The sequence below is a fragment of the Schistocerca nitens genome, chromosome 3 (assembly GCF_023898315.1).
Source record: "Schistocerca nitens isolate TAMUIC-IGC-003100 chromosome 3, iqSchNite1.1, whole genome shotgun sequence".
NCBI lineage: Eukaryota > Metazoa > Arthropoda > Insecta > Orthoptera > Acrididae > Schistocerca > Schistocerca nitens.
Window position 1 is genome coordinate 573,592,254 of NC_064616.1, and position 21,578 is coordinate 573,613,831.

The 21,578-nt window shown below is 38.7% G+C and overlaps 1 protein-coding gene across 1 annotated transcript in view; it reads left to right on the plus strand.

The window, feature by feature from the left end:
• The window catches only part of LOC126248484 (spectrin beta chain, non-erythrocytic 1), a 294,125-nt gene that overhangs the window by 106,423 nt on the left and 166,124 nt on the right, over positions 1–21,578 (plus strand). Inside the window, exons 9-14 of the mRNA XM_049949503.1 lie at positions 791–1,016; positions 4,981–5,112; positions 7,719–7,940; positions 9,317–9,519; positions 11,672–11,849; positions 18,968–19,168. Of these exons, the coding sequence (XP_049805460.1) occupies positions 791–1,016; positions 4,981–5,112; positions 7,719–7,940; positions 9,317–9,519; positions 11,672–11,849; positions 18,968–19,168 (1,162 nt within the window). The remainder of the gene's footprint in view (positions 1–790; positions 1,017–4,980; positions 5,113–7,718; positions 7,941–9,316; positions 9,520–11,671; positions 11,850–18,967; positions 19,169–21,578) is intronic.

Genomic DNA, 21,578 nt, shown 5'->3' on the forward strand with positions numbered 1-21,578 from the left:
CTAAAAATTTAGGTATTTTATAGTGTAGAAATTCTTGAAGTGTAAACTGAAAGAGGTGTAACAGTGGTAAGACTCTCGATTCTCATTCAGAAGAAGTGGCATTCAGATTCTCATCAGGTGAACCTGATTTATGTTTTGCGTAGTTTCCCTAATCACATAATGTGAATGCCCCGATGGTTCTTATTGAAAGGACAGAGCCTACTTTCCTCCTCATCCTTTCCCCACCAGAGCATAAGCTTGGTCTCTGATGACCTCATCATGGATGAGATGTTAAAATCTAATCATCCTTCTTCAAATTGTAAGTAGGAATTAATGATGTGCTTCCGGATGTTAAGCTGAGTTCTTCTTTCCAATTTATACACCATATTTCGACAGCTGGTCCATCCGTCTTCCTCAAGGGCTGAACTGTGTTGCTCATTGAAATTTTGTGTGTAAAATGGAAATAAAAACTTGGCAGAACACCGAGAAGCATACCATTAATCAACCATGCTGTGAAAACCTGAGATGTATAAGTAGGAAGACCATATGGCACAGCTGAAGGAACACAGCAAGGCAACTGCATTAGTAGCAGTATCACCATTGTTAAACAATTACTTTGAGATGCTCTCAAAGAAAAGACTACTAATGCACGTGTTATGGACCATAGCTTGTAAGAAATTTTTTGCTATTAATCATTTGTCGCTATTGTTTTTCAGACCACTCTCGAAAAGAGTAAATATTTTCAATTTGTCAATTGAATAGCAAAACAGCTGTAAATGTTATTCCAATAACTCTTGCTGGATTTTTTCAGGTATAAAGAACGCAGTGAAATTGAAGCTCTGTATTTCCACATCAATACCCAACTGAAATCTCTGAACCAGCCTGCATTTGCTCCTCAAGATGGGCAGCTGATACATGATTTGGAGCGTAGTTGGGAGGGTCTAGAGCATGCTGAGCATCGTAGGGAAGTTGCTCTGCGCCAGGAGCTCTTGCGGCAGGAGAGACTTGAGCAGCTCAGTTACAAGTTTGAACGAAAGGTTATTTTTCAGAAGATTTTTTTTATGTTTGTAAAATGCAAATGATACATAAATATGGATAAAATGCTTACATTCTATACACCATGCAGTCAAGTACATGTCTGTTAATGTCACTGATGATACAAGCAAGAGACTTTCCAGGACAGTATAATTTTCAGTGCAATTTTCCAATACACAGATGCACTTTTTACTCCATTTTTATGCACAATAATTACATGTTTGAGTTAGTCTTCTTTAGGTGCTGTGAATGGTGGTGGTCTAGGTGTGCCTGTTGCCTGTTGGGAGGTCATCACCTAAAAATGTGTCTTATTAGTTAATTGTAATTTTGGCATTCACACAACCATAAGACCTTCATGAACCAGATGTGTTTCAGATTGTGTTGTTGGACATGCAGTAAAAAGAAGAGTATCTAAGCAAATCACAGCATTTGATACAATACTGGTAATGTCTCTGATATCTCTGATGCACTTGTTAGGTGTAAAAGGTGTGACAGAAAATGTTTACTGCCCATGATGCTAACAAATATGGATGTGTTTTATTTGTCTATATGGTAACTCTGGATGAGAGTTCCAGGTCAGCACACAGTTTGAAATTTTAGGGACAATTCATTACAGTGAACACTTGGCTACAGTCTGAATGTTTCAGTCTGTAATTCCATATAGTGTTTGCATTATGATTATGGCAAGAAATATTGCTGTCTGATGACTACTATTACTCCTACAAAATGTCTTAAACCTAGTGCATTTTGAAGATGGAAAGAGGGTCAGCTTTAGAAACGTTGCAACTGTGCCCACTGATAAATTTAGAATGTTTGGAATACTGGAAAATCTTGGGTTTAAAGAAACATTAGAATGAGTAAAGATAACTAATCATGATACAAAGATGACATTGAGAAGCAGGAAGGATTACAAACAAGAAGTTGGATATAACAACTCAGTTTATGAACTGTCTTCCTCTTTTCTTCCTTCTCCTCCTCTTTGTCCCCTCCATCCCACCCTTTCTGCTTCCCCCTCATTCCCCTCCTACTCCATTCTTCTTCTTCTTCTTCTTCTACTACTACTACTACTACTACTACTACTACTACTACTACTACTACTTCAGTGTGGACACAATGACACTGTAGTTTGACTAACCCAATGAGGCCACAAAGTTGGGAAAATGCAGCTGTATGCCCTGCAGAAGAAAGCAGGTTCATAGTCTAACCTCCTGAGTCTAAAGTTTTAATTGCCACCTTGGGAAAAAAAAGTTCCAACCATGAAACTTAGCAGTATGTTACAATTACTCTGCTGACAGATTTTTTTCCCAGTGACTTGGCGGAGACCTTGGTTGTAAAAGTCTGCATTGTGGTTGTTCAGAAAATTTTCCACCTGGAAAATCACCTGACTGTCATTCTGGAAATATCTGACACTTGATGGTGTTTTTTTTTTCCATCAGAGGAGAGAGTAAGAAATCACTGGGAGTGATGTCAGGAGAAAGAAGAATATAGGGCTGAGAGGCAATTTTTTGTACCCCAAAGAAGTAGCATGTGTGGCTATCCTGTGCGGAATGAGCTGGGGTGTTGTCAAGGAGCAAACACATCCCCTTGGATAGCTTCATCTTAACAGTCTACCATAAACTTCACATGATAGTTCAATGGTATGCTTCTGTGACGCTCCTATGAGCACACTCTGTTACCATCACAGCATGGCAGTCCCAATAAACACTCACCAACACTTGCCTGATGATAGTTAGCTCTTAACCGTCTTTGGTGGCGGTGTATCTGTATTTCCACTGCTTGCTTTGCTTATTCCTCCCAGTGTCACAGTGATACACTCAGCACGTGTCCATAGGGATTGGATGCTTAACTCCTTAACATAAAACCTCGAGTTATCCCATTTTTATAATTTTGACAGAAACTTAAAGTCCCTAGTGTCTCAGACAACTTAGTAACAGGTCTTCAAAGAAAAACAAAATCTCGCTTATGTGTGTTTCAACACTGATAGTTAAGTGCCCAACCAGATCATCTGGTCCAACATTTGTAGCCTGGCTGCCGTGTTGTGGTTGAGGTGATTGCCACTAGATATCATCTTTACTGTTTGCAGCTTCAGATACTTAACATCAAAATGTGCACTTTCAGCTTCTCTCCTGTATAGTTGTTTAGGAAATGCATCCAAAAAGGTTGGCTACAATACTCCTGTGTTTGATATGGAATTTAGCGACTCAGAAAGTGAAGAAGAGTTTGATCTTACTTCATTAGAGACTGAAGATTGAGACAATTCATCAGTTGTGTGACATGCTATCCAGTGGTATGAGATAAATATATCCACTGTGCTCCATCCAGCTCCTCCAAGATTTATGTTCACAAGAAACTGTTGTGAAATATATGATTAGTCTTCATAACTTCACAGAAACTAAAAAATGACTTCAGTTTCAGGATATTTTAGTCAAGGTCCAGTGCATGACTATACTCGGGATTTTATTATTGGAGATCTTCAAAATTTTGTAATTCACCATTTTTATATGCAATATCATTTTTTTGTTTTTTTTTATTATTGGAGATCTTCAAAATTTTGTAATTCACCATTTTTATATGCAATGTCATTTTGTTTTGTTTTCATTAACAAAAAAAATATTGTTTGGAACATAATTTCGAAAAAAAAATCAATATGTTAAGGGGTTAAAGAAGTTGTCTGGATTGGCCTGACACAGTTGCAACATTTCTGCTACAGTCTTGGTTTGGTGGGCTTTTTCAGTGGGTATGGGTAGTCAAGAAATCTAGCTGTTTGTAACCTTAATCTAAAACTGATCACTGACAAAGTTTATGATGGTTCCTTTGAAAGGGCACAGCCGACTTCCTTCCCCATCTTTTCCTAATTCGATGTGACTGATGACCTCGCTGTTTGGTCCCCTCCCCTGAATCGACCAATCAACCAACCAGAGAGATGGTCTGCCACTTCATTCTCTGTTATTGCTTTGTTTGAGGATGTTGGATGCATTTATGCCTTCCAGTCACCATGTCATATGATGATATAATGTCATACACTTCACCAACTGAGTGTGGATTGTTGTGGGATTGTTCCCCTTCAAATGCAAAAAACCAATTACCAAACAATAAAGCAGAGAGGATTTACAATGCAGACTGGATATAGTAGGAAAAACATTACTGAAAATGAGGAAAGTATTAACCTCAAATATAAATTTTAGTGTTAGGGATTTTTAGCTGAAGGCATTTTTTCGGAGTGTAACCTTGTACAGAAGTGAAATGTGGATGATAAGCAGTTTAGACAAGAAGAGAATAGAAGCTTTTGAAATTGCTGAAAATTAAATAGGAATATCAAATAACTAATGAGGTACTGAATCAGACTGGGGAAAATAGGAATTCAAAACACAATTTGACTGAAAGAAAGGAGTGATCAATAGGACATGTCCAGAGGCATGAAGGAATCATCACTTTGATATTGGAGAAGAAGAAGAAGAAGAGGAAGACAATGACTGCTACTGCTACTACTACTACTACTACTACTACTACTACCACTACCACTACCACTACCACTACCACTACCACTACCACTACCACCACCACCACCACCACCACCACCAAACTACCATTGCATCACTTGGTTGCACCATTTTGTTTTAGTGTGCTGTGGTACTGTGGGGTGGAGATTTCAGTGTATACTAGAACTGCAGTAATGTATCTACAAATAAACAAACAAAGAATTAATAACATAACTTCTATTTCTTCAAAGTGATAACTAAAACTTTGATTACTCCTTGAATTAAATTTCTTATTTGTGTATCAATTGATTACTCAACATCTCTGCTATATAGTGAGCAACAGTCAAAGGTCATTCCATTCCTTATGCACAAATTTTTAAATCTGAAATTTATTATCCTTAGGAAGATAAATTTTATAACTCATTCTTTTATTTTGTGCTGTCATTACACATATTCATTTTAAATGAATTCTTGTTTGGTTTTATAGAGTGTGTTACGAGAAGGCTACTTGAAAGAAATGATCCAAGTTCTTTCTGACCCTCGCTATGGCAGTAATCTGGCTCAGGTGGATGCCACTGTTAAGAAGCATGAAGCCATCAGTGCTGATATCATGGCAAGGGTATGTTTCACAGTTTAAATGCTTATCTTCATTGGGAGTGATTACTTACAGGAGTAAGAGTACATCTCCTGTATAAAGCTGTTGTTGTGAGGTTTTATAGGAATATGATATGTTAGTTTTATACTGGCAGCAGATTTGGAAGAAAAAGGTGGTGTAAACAGCTCCATGACAAAATATTTTTACAATGTTTTTCATTTTGTTTCTCAGTTTATTGATGAAGTAGAATTAGAAATTTAGTGTATACAGCTACCTAAACCACAAGATTACAATTTTTTAAGGTCTATGCACCAACTATCTGAATAACTTGAATATTCAAGTGTTTTAAAAATCGTAGCATCCCAAATTTACACGAGACATTTCACATCAATGTAGTGTTATGAAAGACTGGAACTGTGAGAAATTTCGCAATATGTTTTCTCAAGATCGGTTAGTTACGAGTCATTACTTTTAATAGCCCATCTCATTTCTGAAGCATACACTTTTAGTCTGTCTTTCTATTGTTTTAATATAAATGTTCTTCCACTTAATAAACCACATAGCATAAATTTCTTTGTATGTACTACTTTTCTTTTTCCTAGCCTAAAAGTTAGTCATATCAAGATATATTTTTCCTCCTGCAGTCATTCACTTAATCTTCCTTTTCCTTGGGATGCATCCCATCATGGAAGTCAACTTCTCTGAAGACTCACGGAGATGGTGCAGTTTTCATTTACTGATTCAGATTTAGTTTTGACATGGTTTTCTCTAAATCTAGCCATGTGAATGTTGAGAAGAATGCTTTTTAATATGATACGTCTGCTTCTTTGCTAGGACTCCTTCCCCAAATGAACATTTAATTTGCCTCAAAATACTTCAATGTTGATCCTACTATAAATTCTTAGCATTTTGTTTTCTATTGAAGTTGAACAATCATTTATTGCTGTATCAGAGGTGGAAAACTATGCATTATACTTAATTAAAAGTTACATCTACATGTATACTCCACAAGCTGGCATACGGTGTTTGGCAGAGGGTACCCTGTACCACTGCTACTCATTTCCTTTCCTGTTCCATTCACAAATAGAGCAAGTGAAAAACAATTTTCTGTATGCCTCTTTATGAGCTCTAATTTCTCTTATCTTCATGGTCCATATGCAAAATGTATGTGGGCGGCAGTAGTCTTTCTGCAGTCAGCTTCATTTGTCAGTTCTCTAAAATTTCCCAATAATGTTGCCATCCAGGGATTTGCATATCAGTTCCTGAAGCATCTTCTTAATACTTTGTGTTGTTCAAACTTAATGGCAGCAAATCTAGCATCCTGCCTCTGAATTGCTTCCATGTTTTTCTTGGGGGGGGGGGGGGGGGGGGATGGCAAACCAGGGTGTGCCAAGTATTTTTAATATTTTGGAGGACGAAAGGTGACTTGTTAAGTAGCTATAATAAAGTTTCAGTTCCAACCTGCGTAATACTGACTTTTAAATCATATTTTTGAAAGACCTTTTTTCTTTTCCCTGAGAGCTGGAGAGAGAGAGAGAGAGAGAGAGAGAGAGAGAGAGAGAGAGAGAGAGAGAGAGAGAGAGAGAGGGGGGGGATGTGGTACTCAGTTGCCTCCAGGTATGTGTACCTTTGAAAGGGGTAAGATGTTAGTACTACCATTGCAGAATTTTGGTGTGGGGATTTCCAGAAAAAATTACAGTAGGAATTTTTTCTGAAATGAAAGAGGAAGTATTACCACTGCAGAATTTTGGTGTGGGGATTTCCAGAAAAAATTATAGTAGGAATGTTTTCTGAAATGAAAGAGGAAAAAGGAAAATTCACCGAGTAAAAGTATAAAATTATGAGAAGGAATGCTGGCAAGTACTTACATTCAGGTGCCAGAATGCTTAGTGCTGTCAACACACACATGGAAGTACACGAAACTAATCTAGCTTTTGGAACTGTTAGGTGAGCTGATTCAGACCCAGAATGAGAGGGACCAACTGTGAGGACAAAGTGAGATACCACTTTAACTCAGAGCCAATATTCTTTCCTAGAAACTTATGATGCAGGAAAAGTACTGTTTATAATATACTATGCTGTGGTACTTTTGTTGTAGCATTTTAGTTCTGACAGATGTTGCACTAGATGTTAACCATATCTGAAGTTTATTATATCTCAACTCTCTGTACTCTATCCACTATTTATGGTCAGAACGAGTTATAAGTTACACTTTGTATTCAGATGGTTCTAGGTTATTTGCTAAAACATTACTATCAACAGTAACAAATGCCTTCAACAGGTCTAAAATACGTATGTGCCACAATCATCCATGTCAAGAGCATCAAGTGCAACTTTTGTAAATTCTACTAATTCTGATTCTCTATTTCTCCCACTTCTGAAAACAAACTGGGATGCACTTGTAAGATTATATTTGTTCAAGTTATTCATTACTCTGTTTTTCTTAGTTGATTATATTGTTCTTGAGAATGATGACTCAGAGAAATGGGCTTGTAGTGTTGTATGAGGCAGTGTTGTTGCCATTGTACCATTTCAAAACCACATGTACTTTACAACTTTCACATTTTTTCCATTTAAGGGAAATGTATTAGTAATATTGTGTACAATAAAGTAACTTCTAATACTTGCAGGAGGAACGTTTTCATGATCTAACAAATATGAAAGAAGAACTTGTCCGTGAGAATTACCATGGTAAAGAACGAGTAGAGCGACGTGAGAATGAAGTTCTACAACACTGGCATGAATTGCTTGAATTACTTGACCGCCACAAAACAAATCTCACAACTATGTGTTCTCTCATGGCTCTGTTACGAGAGATTGACACTGTAATGGCAACTATAGAAGAACTGCAGGTATGTTAAAGTAGTTGTGTATTATGATGATAGCCACAAGTGACAAAAGTTTAAGAGCTGATTCCAATTCATTCTTGGCTAAGTAGCCTAAATTTGATAGTAAAATTTACTTTAGTAGCTCATTTTAATGAATAGTCATTGTCCATGGTTTATGTTTGAAATATAGGTTTGAATTGTGCTTATTGTTAGTCTTTTATGCAGACGATGTAACCAGTTAAGAAGTACTGAATACAATTGAGGAGAAAAGAAATTTGTGGTATAACATGACTATAAAAAGGGATTGATTGGAAGAACACATTCTGAGACATCAAGGGATCACCAGTTTCGTATTGGAGGGAAGTGTGGAGGGTAAAAATTGTAGGAGGAGACAAAGTGATGAATGCAGGATGAATGTTCAAAAAGATGTGGGTTGCAGTAATTGTTTGGAGATGAAGAGGCTTGCACAGGATATAGCATGCAGAGCTGCATCAGAGCAGTCTTTGGGCTGAAGACCACAATAACAACAAAAAAGTTGTTTTGTAGATGAGAAATAATTAGCTAGCTTGTTTAAGTTGATTCTTTCATACAACAGAAGCAATGATATATGCCAAAGTTACAGTAACACCTTGACTTGAGTAGTGGGAAGAAAAGTTTTGTATTTAAGCCAGAATGAGGAAAAAAGAGGAGAGGCACTTCACCAGAATGTGTGAGGAGGACGTAAACATTGCAGCAATAAACCCAATATGTATTTTATTACATTGGCATGGTGCAAAAACAATCATCAGCACAGAAAATATTGGTAATACAGGGAGAATAAAATAATTTTCATGTATGAGAAAGTTCTCAGATACTGCACTTTATTGTAGTTCTGTAATATTATAGGTGTAGTATTGTAACAGATGCAGAATTTGAGAGATAATGTGAGCTTTTAATGTACAGAGAAGCAGAAAACTGTAGAAGAAAAAACAGGTAAAAAGGGGGAGACATGACATACAGACTGGTATATGATCTGTTTAGTAAATTATGGTTATACAAAAGGGATAAATTAAAAGATAGATGAATGTAGATAACATGGAAAGAAAGGATAAGGAAAAAATTCAAGGAAAAGGGAATGGAATTGAGAATCATGCCTCTTCACCTTTAAGTGCTGCAAGTACTACTGGTTTACCTCTTTAATTTCATCATTTACCTTACTGGCTTGAATTTTCTTGTAAAATGTCTGATGTCTTTAATTTCACATTATTTCTTTGTTTGGTTCATCATAGCATACATGTAACTGTTAATATAAAATGTCAAGAATAGAGTAGTTTACACGTTTCAGTTCAGCATTTGCAGTCTGCCTGTCAGTGATGGTACTGCTGTACATGTAAGTGTATGTATGAAATTATATCTTTCAGATGACTTTCCAGTCTGTTGATGTTGGTCCACATCTGATTGGTGTTGAAGACTTACTGCAGAAACACAGTCTAGCAGAGCTGCAAGTCACCTCCTTAGGCGAAACACAGCGCCGATTAGGTAGACAAGGGCAGGCATTTCTCAGTCATAGAGAGGCCCCATTGCTGCGAGAACGTCTTAAAAGTCTCGACAGTGCTTATTTAAGGTGATTAAAATAAATGTATTTCTAAAATTGTGTGTGTGTGTGTGTGTGTGTGTGTGTGTGTGTGTGTGTGTGTGTGTGTGTTGCTACCTTATACTTATACTTATACTAGTAGTTAACAGGGTTGTCACGGGTTCTGGAACTCTGGGAATATCAGGAAATTTCCAACATGTCGGGGAAATCAGAGAAATCTGAAGAAACACTGGAAAAATCTCATTTTTGTCTTAATAGATGAAATGGGTTGTTTACTGAGGTCTTTTGCATCGTCACTGGCTGGGTGCATCTGAGTATGTTTGCCGCGTCGGCTGGGATGGCCGAGTGGTTCTAAGCGCTACAGTCTGGAACCGTGTGACCGCTACGCTCGCAGGTTCGAATCCTGCCTCGGGCATGGATGTGTGTGATGTCCTTAGGTTAGTTAGGTGTAAGTAGTTCTAAGTTCTAGGGGACTGATGACCTCAGAAGTTGAGTCCCATAGTGGTCAGAGCCATCATCATGTTTGCCGCTTCCCTACTCCCCTCATTACTACTGCTTCTCCCCTTGTTACTCCTCCCCCCTCAGCTTGCAGTCAGTGCACTTCTTGTCGCTAGCCTAGCAGCTACCGACGAGAGGCAGGAAGGCATGAGGAGTAGTTGTTTGGATGTGATTCTCAGAGACTGTAGATACAGTGTCCGGAGATGGCGGTCATGTATGCACGAGTTGTGTCTAAATGGTTGTGTGAATGTGTGTGTGCTCTTGTTTTCTGACAAAAGCTATGGCTGAAAACGTAGTTGTGAGAATGTGATTGTCTTTTATATGTGGCTGCCTGTAGCTCAGCAATCGTCTTTCCAGTGAGTTGCTACCTATCCTGAGTATTATTGATTCTCAGAGTATTTGAGCTACTTATCTGTTGCATGGATTGATTGCTATGGTCTCATTTCATCAACATGCTGTCTGTGGCTCGTGAATAGCTGGCCACATGATTGGATTTCCGTGATGGGCCAAACCCGCAGGCCGTTTCTGCAGGTATCAGTAATGGAATGGGCCTGCCAATTTGAAGTCATTCGGTTCCCACTAATGTGCAGGTCCTGCCCAACGGATCTAGTCTCACCGATCTGCCTGCAAGCTGGGTCTGCTTGTGTGTGGAGTAATGCAGCGGATTTTCATGGTTTATCCATGACCCAGGACTGGGGTGCTCCTCAGCAGGCCAGAGGCCATGGGCGATGGATTTCAGGAATCGTGACTGTCTGGTTGCAAGATCATTGTACAGTGTGGCGTTTTAGAGACATTTTATTTGTTCTAGTACATTTTAGCACTTCAAAAGTAGTTTATATGTTAAAAGTATGGACAATAAGAAGAAGAAAATTGTGACAGTCACTGGTGGTTTGTTCGCTATGTACTCGTATCTTTCTCGAAAGAAAAATCACGCAAAACTTGTAAAATAATAGATATAATGCAGTGAGTAATAACTGACAATAACAAACATAGTAGAACCAGTGTGTTATTGACGGTCGCTGACAGTGTTGGTTTACACAATTCTTCCCCACCTTATAAACTTCTTTCAAGAGGCCTACTTTTTTCTGAGGTTATTTGTGAAATCAAACCCATATTTTAAATCAAGGTTGTGACTCCAAGGAAATGCATATTTTTTATTTTTGTCACCAAATGTGTTTTGTTGTATTGGAATAAAATGACGTCAGTGCTCATAATGAAACACACACACACCATTTGGCTTGCTTTCTCAATCTAAAAACAGTTCATTATAAAAGATGTTGATGTCAGTACTTAATATTTTTGTTCACATCAGGAAATGCTATCTGCTTGCAAGTTTTTTTTTTTAGGTATTTCCTTGTTTGCACTATTATTTCTTGTACCATAGATGCAAAGACAGATTGTCGATTAATGTCTTAGCTTACCATTGAGATCTCAAAATTTGTCAAGGAAAAATGCTAAAACTTGTCTGGAAATCAGGGAATTTCACTTAGGGAAACTTGTGGCAACTCAGGTTATATAAATTTGTATAAAGATAACTATAATGATAAAATAGTTTTCAAAGATTCAGTTACATGCAGTGTCTCCATTTGTAACTAAGGAACATCCAACACAATTTATTTTAGCCACTGGGGGACTGACAGCTGGGCAGTAGAAACTTTCAAAGAATTTCTATTCTGTGTTTCAGCCTTGTGCAGAGCAGTGAAAATAGGAGGGCACGCCTTGAAGAAGCTAGAAACTTTTTTCAGTTTTTGCAAGACCATGAAGAGGAAGAATCATGGCTCATTGAGAAACAACGTATTTGCAAAGCTGGAATATCAGCAAAGGATTTACGAGCTGTCTTGAGCTTACAACAGAAGCATAAGGTATTGTATTCATATTAAACTTTAACAAGTTAATGTTTAAAGTGATCAGAAAAGTTTGCTTTGTCTGTGCTTTCAGTTAGTGGGCTCCCTGACACTGAAGGTACCTGGTAATTTAATATATGTGCTGTGACCTGTGAGATGATTGTGTGTAGTGTTTTTTTGTTGATGCAATTTCTTTTTGGGTCTTCATTTTAAGATATCTAATAACTGAAAGATAAAAGCTCTACACCAGTGTTCCACTGTATTGAGAAAAACTTATTGATATTAATAGTTTTTCAAGAATTGAAGCTAGAAACAGCAATGGAATTAATAACAGTCAGTCAGGTACTTGTGATTGATTTTGGCTCATTTGATCATATTCTGAGAATCAATTTATAAATTAGAGCAGTTTTATATTTTTGAATCGGTTTTTATACACACCTGCATACTTCTGCTGTGATTTATTTGAATTTTAAGGTGTATTTAATATCAGTTTTCTTCTCTAATTTGTGCAGTAATACTTTTTAAGAAAGAGAAATCAACATTGTTCAGATTTTTTACTTTGCTTCATGCCATAAAGTTGTTGGCCCAAATTTTCTTATGACACTTTAGGCAGTAAATCTATATTTATAACAGAGAAGCTGAATTTCAGAAATAAATTCAATTTAATGGTTTGGTTACACTTGTCATCTTCAACTAGGAAACTGAATTTTTGTCCTTGATATATTGGCTTCTTTCGCATTTCTTTATGGTAACTTCTGTAGATGACCTTTACATTTTATGTAAACATTTCTTGACCATCAGTTTCTACATCATGAGTGGATGGTATTACACCATACTACCATCAGCATTGTTATAGCATCTTTTAGGGTGTGTTACATTGAAAGCTTTAGTAACTAACAATAATGACAGATACGCATTACAGGAGGGGCTTGCTTGTTTTTTTTTTTTTTTTTTTTTTTCTGCGCTATCGAAGCACGATTCACGCCCGGTACTCACAGCTTTGCTTCTGTGGTAGAGCACTTGCCCACGAAAGGCAAAGGTCCCGAGTTTGAGTCTCGGTCGGGCACACAGTTTTAATCTGCCAGGAAGTTTTATATCAGCGCACGCTCCGCTGTAGAGTGAAAATCTCATTCTGTGATGGACAAGCCTGGCAGCACGGAGGTTAGTGTCTGGAGCTTGATATGAATGAAAATGGAAAACTGGCATGTAAATTAATCCATCCTCAACACTTGACACTGTGAAATCACAGGGATGAGAATACGAGTTCAGGAGCTGTTACAGACAAGCTGCCAGTTATGTAGGAGGTGGTTTATGGAGCTCAACTGTAGACAATGTGCTGATGATGTAGCCCACTGGAGACAGGGTATCTACAGCAAACAGTGGCTGGGGTTATATGATGCAGCATGGGAACTTGAAATGGACATGGTGGCCAGTGCATGTGACGTAGTCTGCTAGCAGCTTCCATAGTGGTGGGCCAGTTGCCTGTGGAAGGTACGGCCTGTGTGGCTGGCAAATGGTGTGGTGCTGAGGCACACATGGTGGCGTGATGATAGCTGGTGGCAGGCGTGCATCATTGGTGGCCACGGGTGCGGGCTCTGTCTGACTGATGGCAGAGGAAGCATAATCTGTTGACATGTATTCCGCTGGATCGAAGAAATGAACAGCAGCAAGAGTGGTCAAGACGTAAGCTGGCTTGACTTGATCTATGGACATCTCGCTCGGCTTAATGTTGCATCCAATGTCGAGCACTCTCTCGCTACACTTGATCTCATAGTGTGGTCCCTAGTAGGTTGGGTGAAGTTGGGCGATTTGTGTGTACAGTCCACAGTCGGACTGATGGCTGCAGTCCATTGTGATGTGACTTGGGCAGTCAAAGTACACCATTGAGATGCCAACAAATGTGGTGGCGATGGTCTTGGCAGTGATTTCCGCTATGGGTCTCACCTCTGGTCAGCGAGTGAAGCAGTTCAGCATTGTGCCACGGGATGCAGGGACAGCATGTTGCATTAGGAAAGATGCCAGTAGGTGCGTGGGTGTGACTCCTGATTTTGACATGCTGACATGCAGTGCAGGTGTGTACCCATTGATGGCAGTCTTTCCAGAGTTCTGGGCAGATGAAATGCATTTCCATGAGTGGCACAGTGGAGTTTATGCAGGGATGTGACAGCCCCTGGATGTGGTCAAAAACACTGCATCAAAATTTCTCTGGGAGAAATGAGCAGTGTTTGTCTGTCGAAATGTTGCACAAAATCTTGCAGGCATAGCCTGGAATGGGAACTAGCGTGAGTTGTAGGCTGCTGGAGGTGGAGTGGCTGAGGCTGCCCAGCTGTGTGTCATCCTCCTGTTCTTTGATGACATCCCCAAAGTTCACAGGAGAAGAGATAAAGGCACAAGTGCAGGGCAACCAGTCAGTAACAATATTGTCAGTTCCAGAAATATGCTGGATGTATAGGAAAATCTGGACATATACTCCAGCTGCTGGAATTAGTGCAGCATACACTTGCACTATATTTCTGAAATGCTTGAGTTAGGGGCTTGTGCATTGTGGAAACAATGAAGGAAAGGGCTTCTACAGGGGGGCAGAAGTATTTCACTGCCTCAGACACCACAAGCAATTCACGGTTGTAAGCACTCCAGGCATGTTGCGACTCTGATAGCTTTTGTGAGAAGAAACCAAGTGGCTGATATGTTGAAGCACTGCACCTATGGCAGTCCACAACAATGGCCAGTTAAGCATTGTGCAGTAGGTGAATGACCAGCATTGCTTCTGCGAGTCTACTGGAACACAATAAAGCTTTTCTCTGTTGCGTCTGTCCACATAATAGGAGTCCTTATCTTCGACGTGGGGTCACATGGCACCGCAATCAGAGGTTCCAGCACTGCAGCAGCATTAGGCAGTTGGTGCCGATAAAAAAATTTCTGATACCAAGGTAACAGCGTAAGTCTCTGTGTGTTTGTGGGTGCAGCATGTTCAATATTTCCTGTACCTTGTGTGGTAGTGGCATGGATCTGCTAGGGGTGATTAAATGCTCTAGAAACTCAATTTCTGTGATCCCAAATATACTCTGACCCCTTTAAGGGTAATGATGATGCTGGCATAGCTCAGGTGCCGAAATGTGGGGTGGTGGTGGTGGTGGTGGTGGGGGAGTTTGAAAAGACCAGGATATCATTGAGATGTGCACATCAACATGGTAAACCTCATAAGATACCATTCAGGAAGCACTACCAGCTCTGGGCAGCATTACGAAGGCCAAAAATCATGTACAAGCTCTCAAAAAGGGCATGATAATTGCCATTTTTGGAATGTCTTAAGGTGCCCCAGGAGCCTGCTTGAAAGCCTTCGCATAATTAATTTTGCTAAACATAACTGAGCCTGCAGACATGTGACTAAAATCCTGCAGGTGCGATTCCAGATATCAGTTCAACACTATTTGTGAATTTAAGCCACGATAGTCCCTGCATGGTCGCCATGAATTGTTTTTCATGATGCTGTTTTGCAGCATAGCATTGAACTCTGCCTTTTCTACTGTGAGTCTGTTTGCCATGAGTTGATGCAGACAGCATTAGGTGGGTGGGCCGGGCATTTAACAGTTTGGTGGACCGTCAAATGTTTGATGTGCATCAGGAGAGAGAGAGAGAGAGAGAGAGAGAGAGAGAGAGAGAGAGAGAGAGAGAGATCCAGGGGAACTTCACTAGTTTAACGCTGAAGAAAGCAGCTGTGCCTGTATCTACCTGCCTGTTCAGTTACAAAGAGACACCTGGATGTTGCACTGCAGCCAAGTGCGTCTAAGCCTGGTTGCAGCTGGCATTTCAGTGCTAGCAGAGAGGCAAAGCTTACAGTCACATCCACACACTATGTTCAGGATATAGGCTATGGCGGTGGTGTGGTACTGGGAATTGATGAGGTACATGTTTGCCATAAATATTTATTTTACATGAAAGCGTGTACGAACAATTGACAGTGAAATGTTTGCAATATCTATTAGCTGGTGATTGCGGTAAACAGTGTTTGTCCAATAGTTCCACTTGAACACTGTCTTGGAAGATACACATTCCTCAAAGACGAGCACATCAACTGATCGCATGACTTCAGGAGAACAACAGAAATGTGTTCAGAACAAAGTGAACTTTCCATGTGATCAAGGAGCACTGGTATTTTATGGATATGATGAAATGAAGGTGAAAATGAATGGAGAGTGCAAAACAAACTTCTGTACGCATCGGTGGGGAACTCGCTCTCAGCTGATCCTATGTGGTGCATGGGTTGGAGAAATGGAATCTAGAAAACACTTCTGTACTGTATGGTGGCTCAGCTCGCACTGCTGTTGCTTTTTGCTGACCCACACTTGTGTGCACCACATACGTTTCTGAATTTTGCTGACTGGTAAGTGTGTGTGCAGGTGGAACCTGACTCAGTTAGCTCGTGCGAGCCATGAGAGGCTATGGTCCATTCAGACATTTCTGCAGCACGGCTGCGATGCACACTGTCTCAGCTTGAATGAACTCGAACATTGTATTGATTAGGAAACCTACATTACTCATAAATGTATGTGTAAATAGATCATTTTGAGATCATAACCTACTTAAAGTGTCATACGTAATGAGACTTGAAAAAGAGTCTGTCTGTGATCTTAAAAAGTATTTGTAATATTCTGTAGCAATTTTTTTTCTCCGTGATACACTTTTTTATAAGGACTTAGCTCTTAAATTGACATTGATAGGCTGTTAGTTATTGGACTGGTTTTACAATGACTATTATGCTATCATTGTTAAATGAATGTGGCAATTAATGTTTTATTGGCACTTATATATTCAGACATCACATTTGTATAGGTGGAAGTAACTGAACTGAGTGTTCAAGTAATCATCAGCTTGACTACTTAAGAAGCCCCGTTCATTTAAAATTCATTGCACTATAATTCTGGATTGCACTTTATCATAGTGCAGTTACATAATGACAAATAAAAAGAAAAAAAAAACATTATTTTTATGGATCATATTGCAGGATCCAATGTCAAAGATATTCTTGTAAGCAAAGGCAAATGCGAAAAAACAATCATGGAATAGTTTTATTTCTGTTTCAGTTCCTTAAATTCCAGAGACAATTCAAATAATAGAAAGACATTCACTGAAAAACAGGCTAACCCTCAGATGTAAAAGCCATCTGTTGCTGGATATGGGAACTATCAAAATTGACATTGGTCTTACCCCTGCGTGATATTTAGGGGTGAAGACAATATCAATTTTGATAGTTCCCATACCCAGCAACGGATGACAAGCTTATCTATAAGTTTCACGTTTCAGGGTTAGCCCATTTTTTTCTGTGCATGTCTTCATATATTCTGTAGCATTTAGGTGCCCTAATTCATATATCACAATGTGAAAGGAATATCGTTTTGGTATGTTTTATGTATTATAGGAATTTAGGAAAACAGTACCACTGATTCAGCAGCCTAGCTTTTTAAGAGACCGAGTATCACTCAGTGATATGTCCTACATGACACTATGTATCTTTATATAGCTTCTTGGAATAAATGAAACTACACAAAATTTTTATTTGTGATTCCCATATTTTTTGGAATGTGTGTTTTAGCAGTATCGTTTTCCCTTTCCAGTAAAAGCACAGACATCATTTACCTTGGGGTCTGTATTTAGTTTTTGCTTGATGAAGAAATGAGAGTAGCAAGGAGCAAAACTTTATTTGGAGGGAGATCTCCTCCTAGTGTTGCTAAAACATTATAAGTCTTAAGTGACACTGACTTCAGTGATATTATCAATGAAAAAGACAAGCCAATTTTATTGGAGGACCGAAATTAATTACTTTTGAAAAAGTGGCTACAAAAATATCTATTAACTCCACTATTCTTTCATTAACCCTTTCATTGCTACATGTGTGTTCTCTGCATTCCATGTTGAACGTGACTTTGTGATAATTGTTCTGCTTGCCTAATGCTGCTATCTGTGCTAGGAGATGGCGTTCCAGCCACTATAAAATACTTACCGTTTGATTAAAGAAATATTTGGTGAAAAGATTTGATATCTGGACATATTCCCTTGATAAAGGGCTGAATTTCTTTTCATTATTTGCCATAGTTCCTGTACTGCATCAAATTAAGTAAAACATTGCATGGAATTTTAAAGAGTTTGCAGAAGTAAAAATACATTGCATAAACTTTGTATATGCTTAATTTTCACTCATACAACACTATGTATGAAATGTACATGAGATATTGAAAGATTATTTAAAATTGACAGCAGAAAAATATCTCATTCATTCTTGAGTTATTGGTTTTTATATCCAGCGGAAGGTCATGCACGGTGTGCCCTATTCAGTCCTAGCACATTAGGATTCATGTGGTCATAACAATCATCATATTTCATATACAGTTCAAGATACTGAAATAGTGTTTTCTGCAAATGATAGTGCCAAAGAGGCATGTGTGTTGTGTGATAAATACTCAAAACTTTTTTATTTAACAAGGTAAGGAAGTAACATATCCCAAGCAATGAGAGGGTCTGTGGAATGGGATGTGTAAATTCGTCAATAATGCTTAAGAAAAACCCAGAGACCCCATTTAAACACTTCCTCAGCACCAGGGGAATGGCAGAGCATCACAGTTTAACTCATTCACAGCAGGCAAAGAGTTGAAGGAAATTGTAAGATCTTTCTGTTAGGGAAGAGATGGCTTTTGCGGTTTTAAAGTACATGAGATTTTTTTGCCTTTGTTTAACATCAAACTAATTTCTTAGCATAAATGTCTTCTAGGTATTTTGTAATGTCATGTTGTAAAATAACTAATTTAAATTAAATAAATTAAAAATTTGAAATATGATGTGGCAGTATACCCTGGAAACCTTTGTTAAATGATTCTGGCTGTAGAGGCTAACACATTTGCGATTTCATAGCAGTTTTTTTGTCTTGAAACATTGCCCCAACTCTGCCGTATTCAGTTTCAGATGAAATGAATGCCACTTCTCAAAATCAGACCTATATGTATGCATTTATTATCAAATTTAAAAATTTATAAAAATTCCATAATTTATATTTGGTATTTTTCTTTTGTAGTTCTGATGTTATTTAGACATCTTTGACACTGTTATTATTAATGTTAAGAATATTGATAAACAAATTACAGGTTCTTCAAGATGAGATGAAAGCACGTAGACCAAAGTCAGAGCAGTTGTGTGAAGCAGGTCGACGCCTGATTGAAACAAAGCACCCTTCATCAAGTGAAATTCAAGTCCGCATTGATAGCCTTCAAGAACACTGGAAGATGTTACAGGAATTGGCAGCTTTACGAAAGAAGCAGCTAGAAGATGCTGCAGAAGCCTATCAGGTACATCTATTGATATATGTCAGGTTACGAAGTGTGAAACATTTCAATAATTATCAACAGTAATTTTGTCTGGTGTGTCATCTTTTAGCTAATATTAATTACTGAAGCATTTCTGTGATGATAATTTTTAAACAGATTATGAGATTATGAGCATTTGAATAATTGCGGACATATTACTAAACACAACAATCATTCCAGTTGATTATACGTGTGCAACAGAAATTTGGAAAACTTACTAAAAGAGGACTCATTGGTTTATAGATAAAATTACTATCGAGCCCCGTGCTATAGCCGACCTACCTCTTCCCACCTATCCAGCCTTCCAGCAGAACCACACCTGCATCCTTTTCCACATTTCACTCTTGTAAGTCTGCTAAAAATATCAACTGTTTTGATGGATTTGAGAGGTATTTTGGTCTATTTGAACTACTTTATTTTTGATTACTATTAGCACTAGTTGTAAGTATCCTCAGTAGATTAGTGGGATTTTCTAGCAGTTCACCCTACATTACATGATTTAATGTGGATACCCTGGGTAGAAATACCTACATAATAGCCTCCAAAGACACACCTAATATACAATGAGGTGTCAAACGTCATGGGAATTCTTCTAATATCGTGTCGGATCTCCTTTTGCCTGCACAGTGCAGCAACTCGACATGGCATGGACTCGAGAAGTCATTGGAAGTCCCCTACAGAAATACTAAGCTGTGCTGCATCTACAGCTGCCAATAATTGCAAAAGTGTTGCCAGTGCAGGATTTTGTGCATGAACTGACCCCTCAATTGTGTCCCACAAATGTTCGACAGGATTCACGTTGGGAGATTTGGGTGGTCAAATCGTTCACTCGAATTGTCCATAATGTTCTTCAAACCAGATGTGAACAGTTGTGGCCTGGTGGCATGGCACATTGTCATCCGTAAATTGTTTTGGAACATGAAGTCCATGAATGGCTGCACATGATCTCCAAGTAGCCAAACATAAGCACCTCCAGCCAATGATTGGTTCATTTGGACCAGGGGATTGAATTCTTTTCCATGTAAACACAGCCCACACGATTATCAAGCCACCACCAGCTTACACAGTGCCTTGTTGACAAGTTGGGTCTACGGCTTTGTGGGGTCTGCGCTGCACTAGAACCCTACCATCAGCTCTTAGCAACTGAAATTGGGACTCATCTGACCAAGGTACAGTTTTCAAATTGTCTAGGGTCCAACAGATACGGTAATGAGCACAGGAGAGGTGCTGGAGGTGATGTCACATTGTTAGCAAATGCACTCACATCAGCTGTCCGCTGCCATACCTCATTAACACGAAACTTTGCCGACTGTCCTAGTGGATACATTTTTCACATGTCCCACATTGATTTTTGCAGTTATTTCATGCAGTGTTGTTTGTCTCTTACCACAGACAACTTTATGCATATGCCACTACTCTCAATTGTTAAGTGAAGGCCATTGGCCACTGTGTTGTCCATGGTGAGAGGTAAAGCCTGAAATATGGTATTCTCATCACTCTCTTGACATTGTGTTTCTTGGAATATTGAATCCCCAAACAATTTCTGAAGTGGAATGCCCCATATGTCTAGCTCCAACTACCATTCCATGCTCAAAGTCTGTTAGTTCCCTTTGTATGGCCATAATAAAGTCAGAAACCTTTCCACATGAACCATGTGAGTACAAATGACAGCTCTCCCGATGCACTGCCCTTTTATACCTAGTGTACGTGATACTACTGTCATCTGTATATGTGCATATAGCTATCCCTTGACATTTGTCACTTCGGTGTACACTCTTAAATGCACAAAAAATTGCCATCGGCAGGTACAGTCAGATTCAGTCAAGGTGCCATACATGTTCACAGATAAATGCTATGTCTTGGTCATTTGATACACTTATGGATGTGCGATACATAGATTCCCACACAATATGCTTGACAAAGAATCCATGTGGGTTGAAACTGATTACAATAGGAGAAAATCAATAAATACAGCTGCTCTTGCATAAAACAATAAAACAGGGTATAAACAGTATTTATTCCATAGTGATAATTTTGGCAACTGATGTCACCACCTCTTCCATTGCTGTGGAGGCAACAAAATCGAGGGAGAAAGAATTACTGATGGCTTGCGAACTGTTTAGATAGTTCCGTGCAGTTGTTTAATAATAATAATAATAATGACAAGAAAGATAATTTATTGTTAAAGAAATACCTTAGAAAATTATGGACATTAAAATAACCAAGTGTTACCAGAATGCGAACATTGTACATTGCACTCACGTATATTCAGTTTCCTCTTGTCGGTCTACATGAATACACTAGGAGAGACTAAGCTTCCTTGTAGGATTACTTGAAATAAAGTAAAACATCATTCAGGAGTAATCTTCTTGTAAAATAACGTCTCTCACAT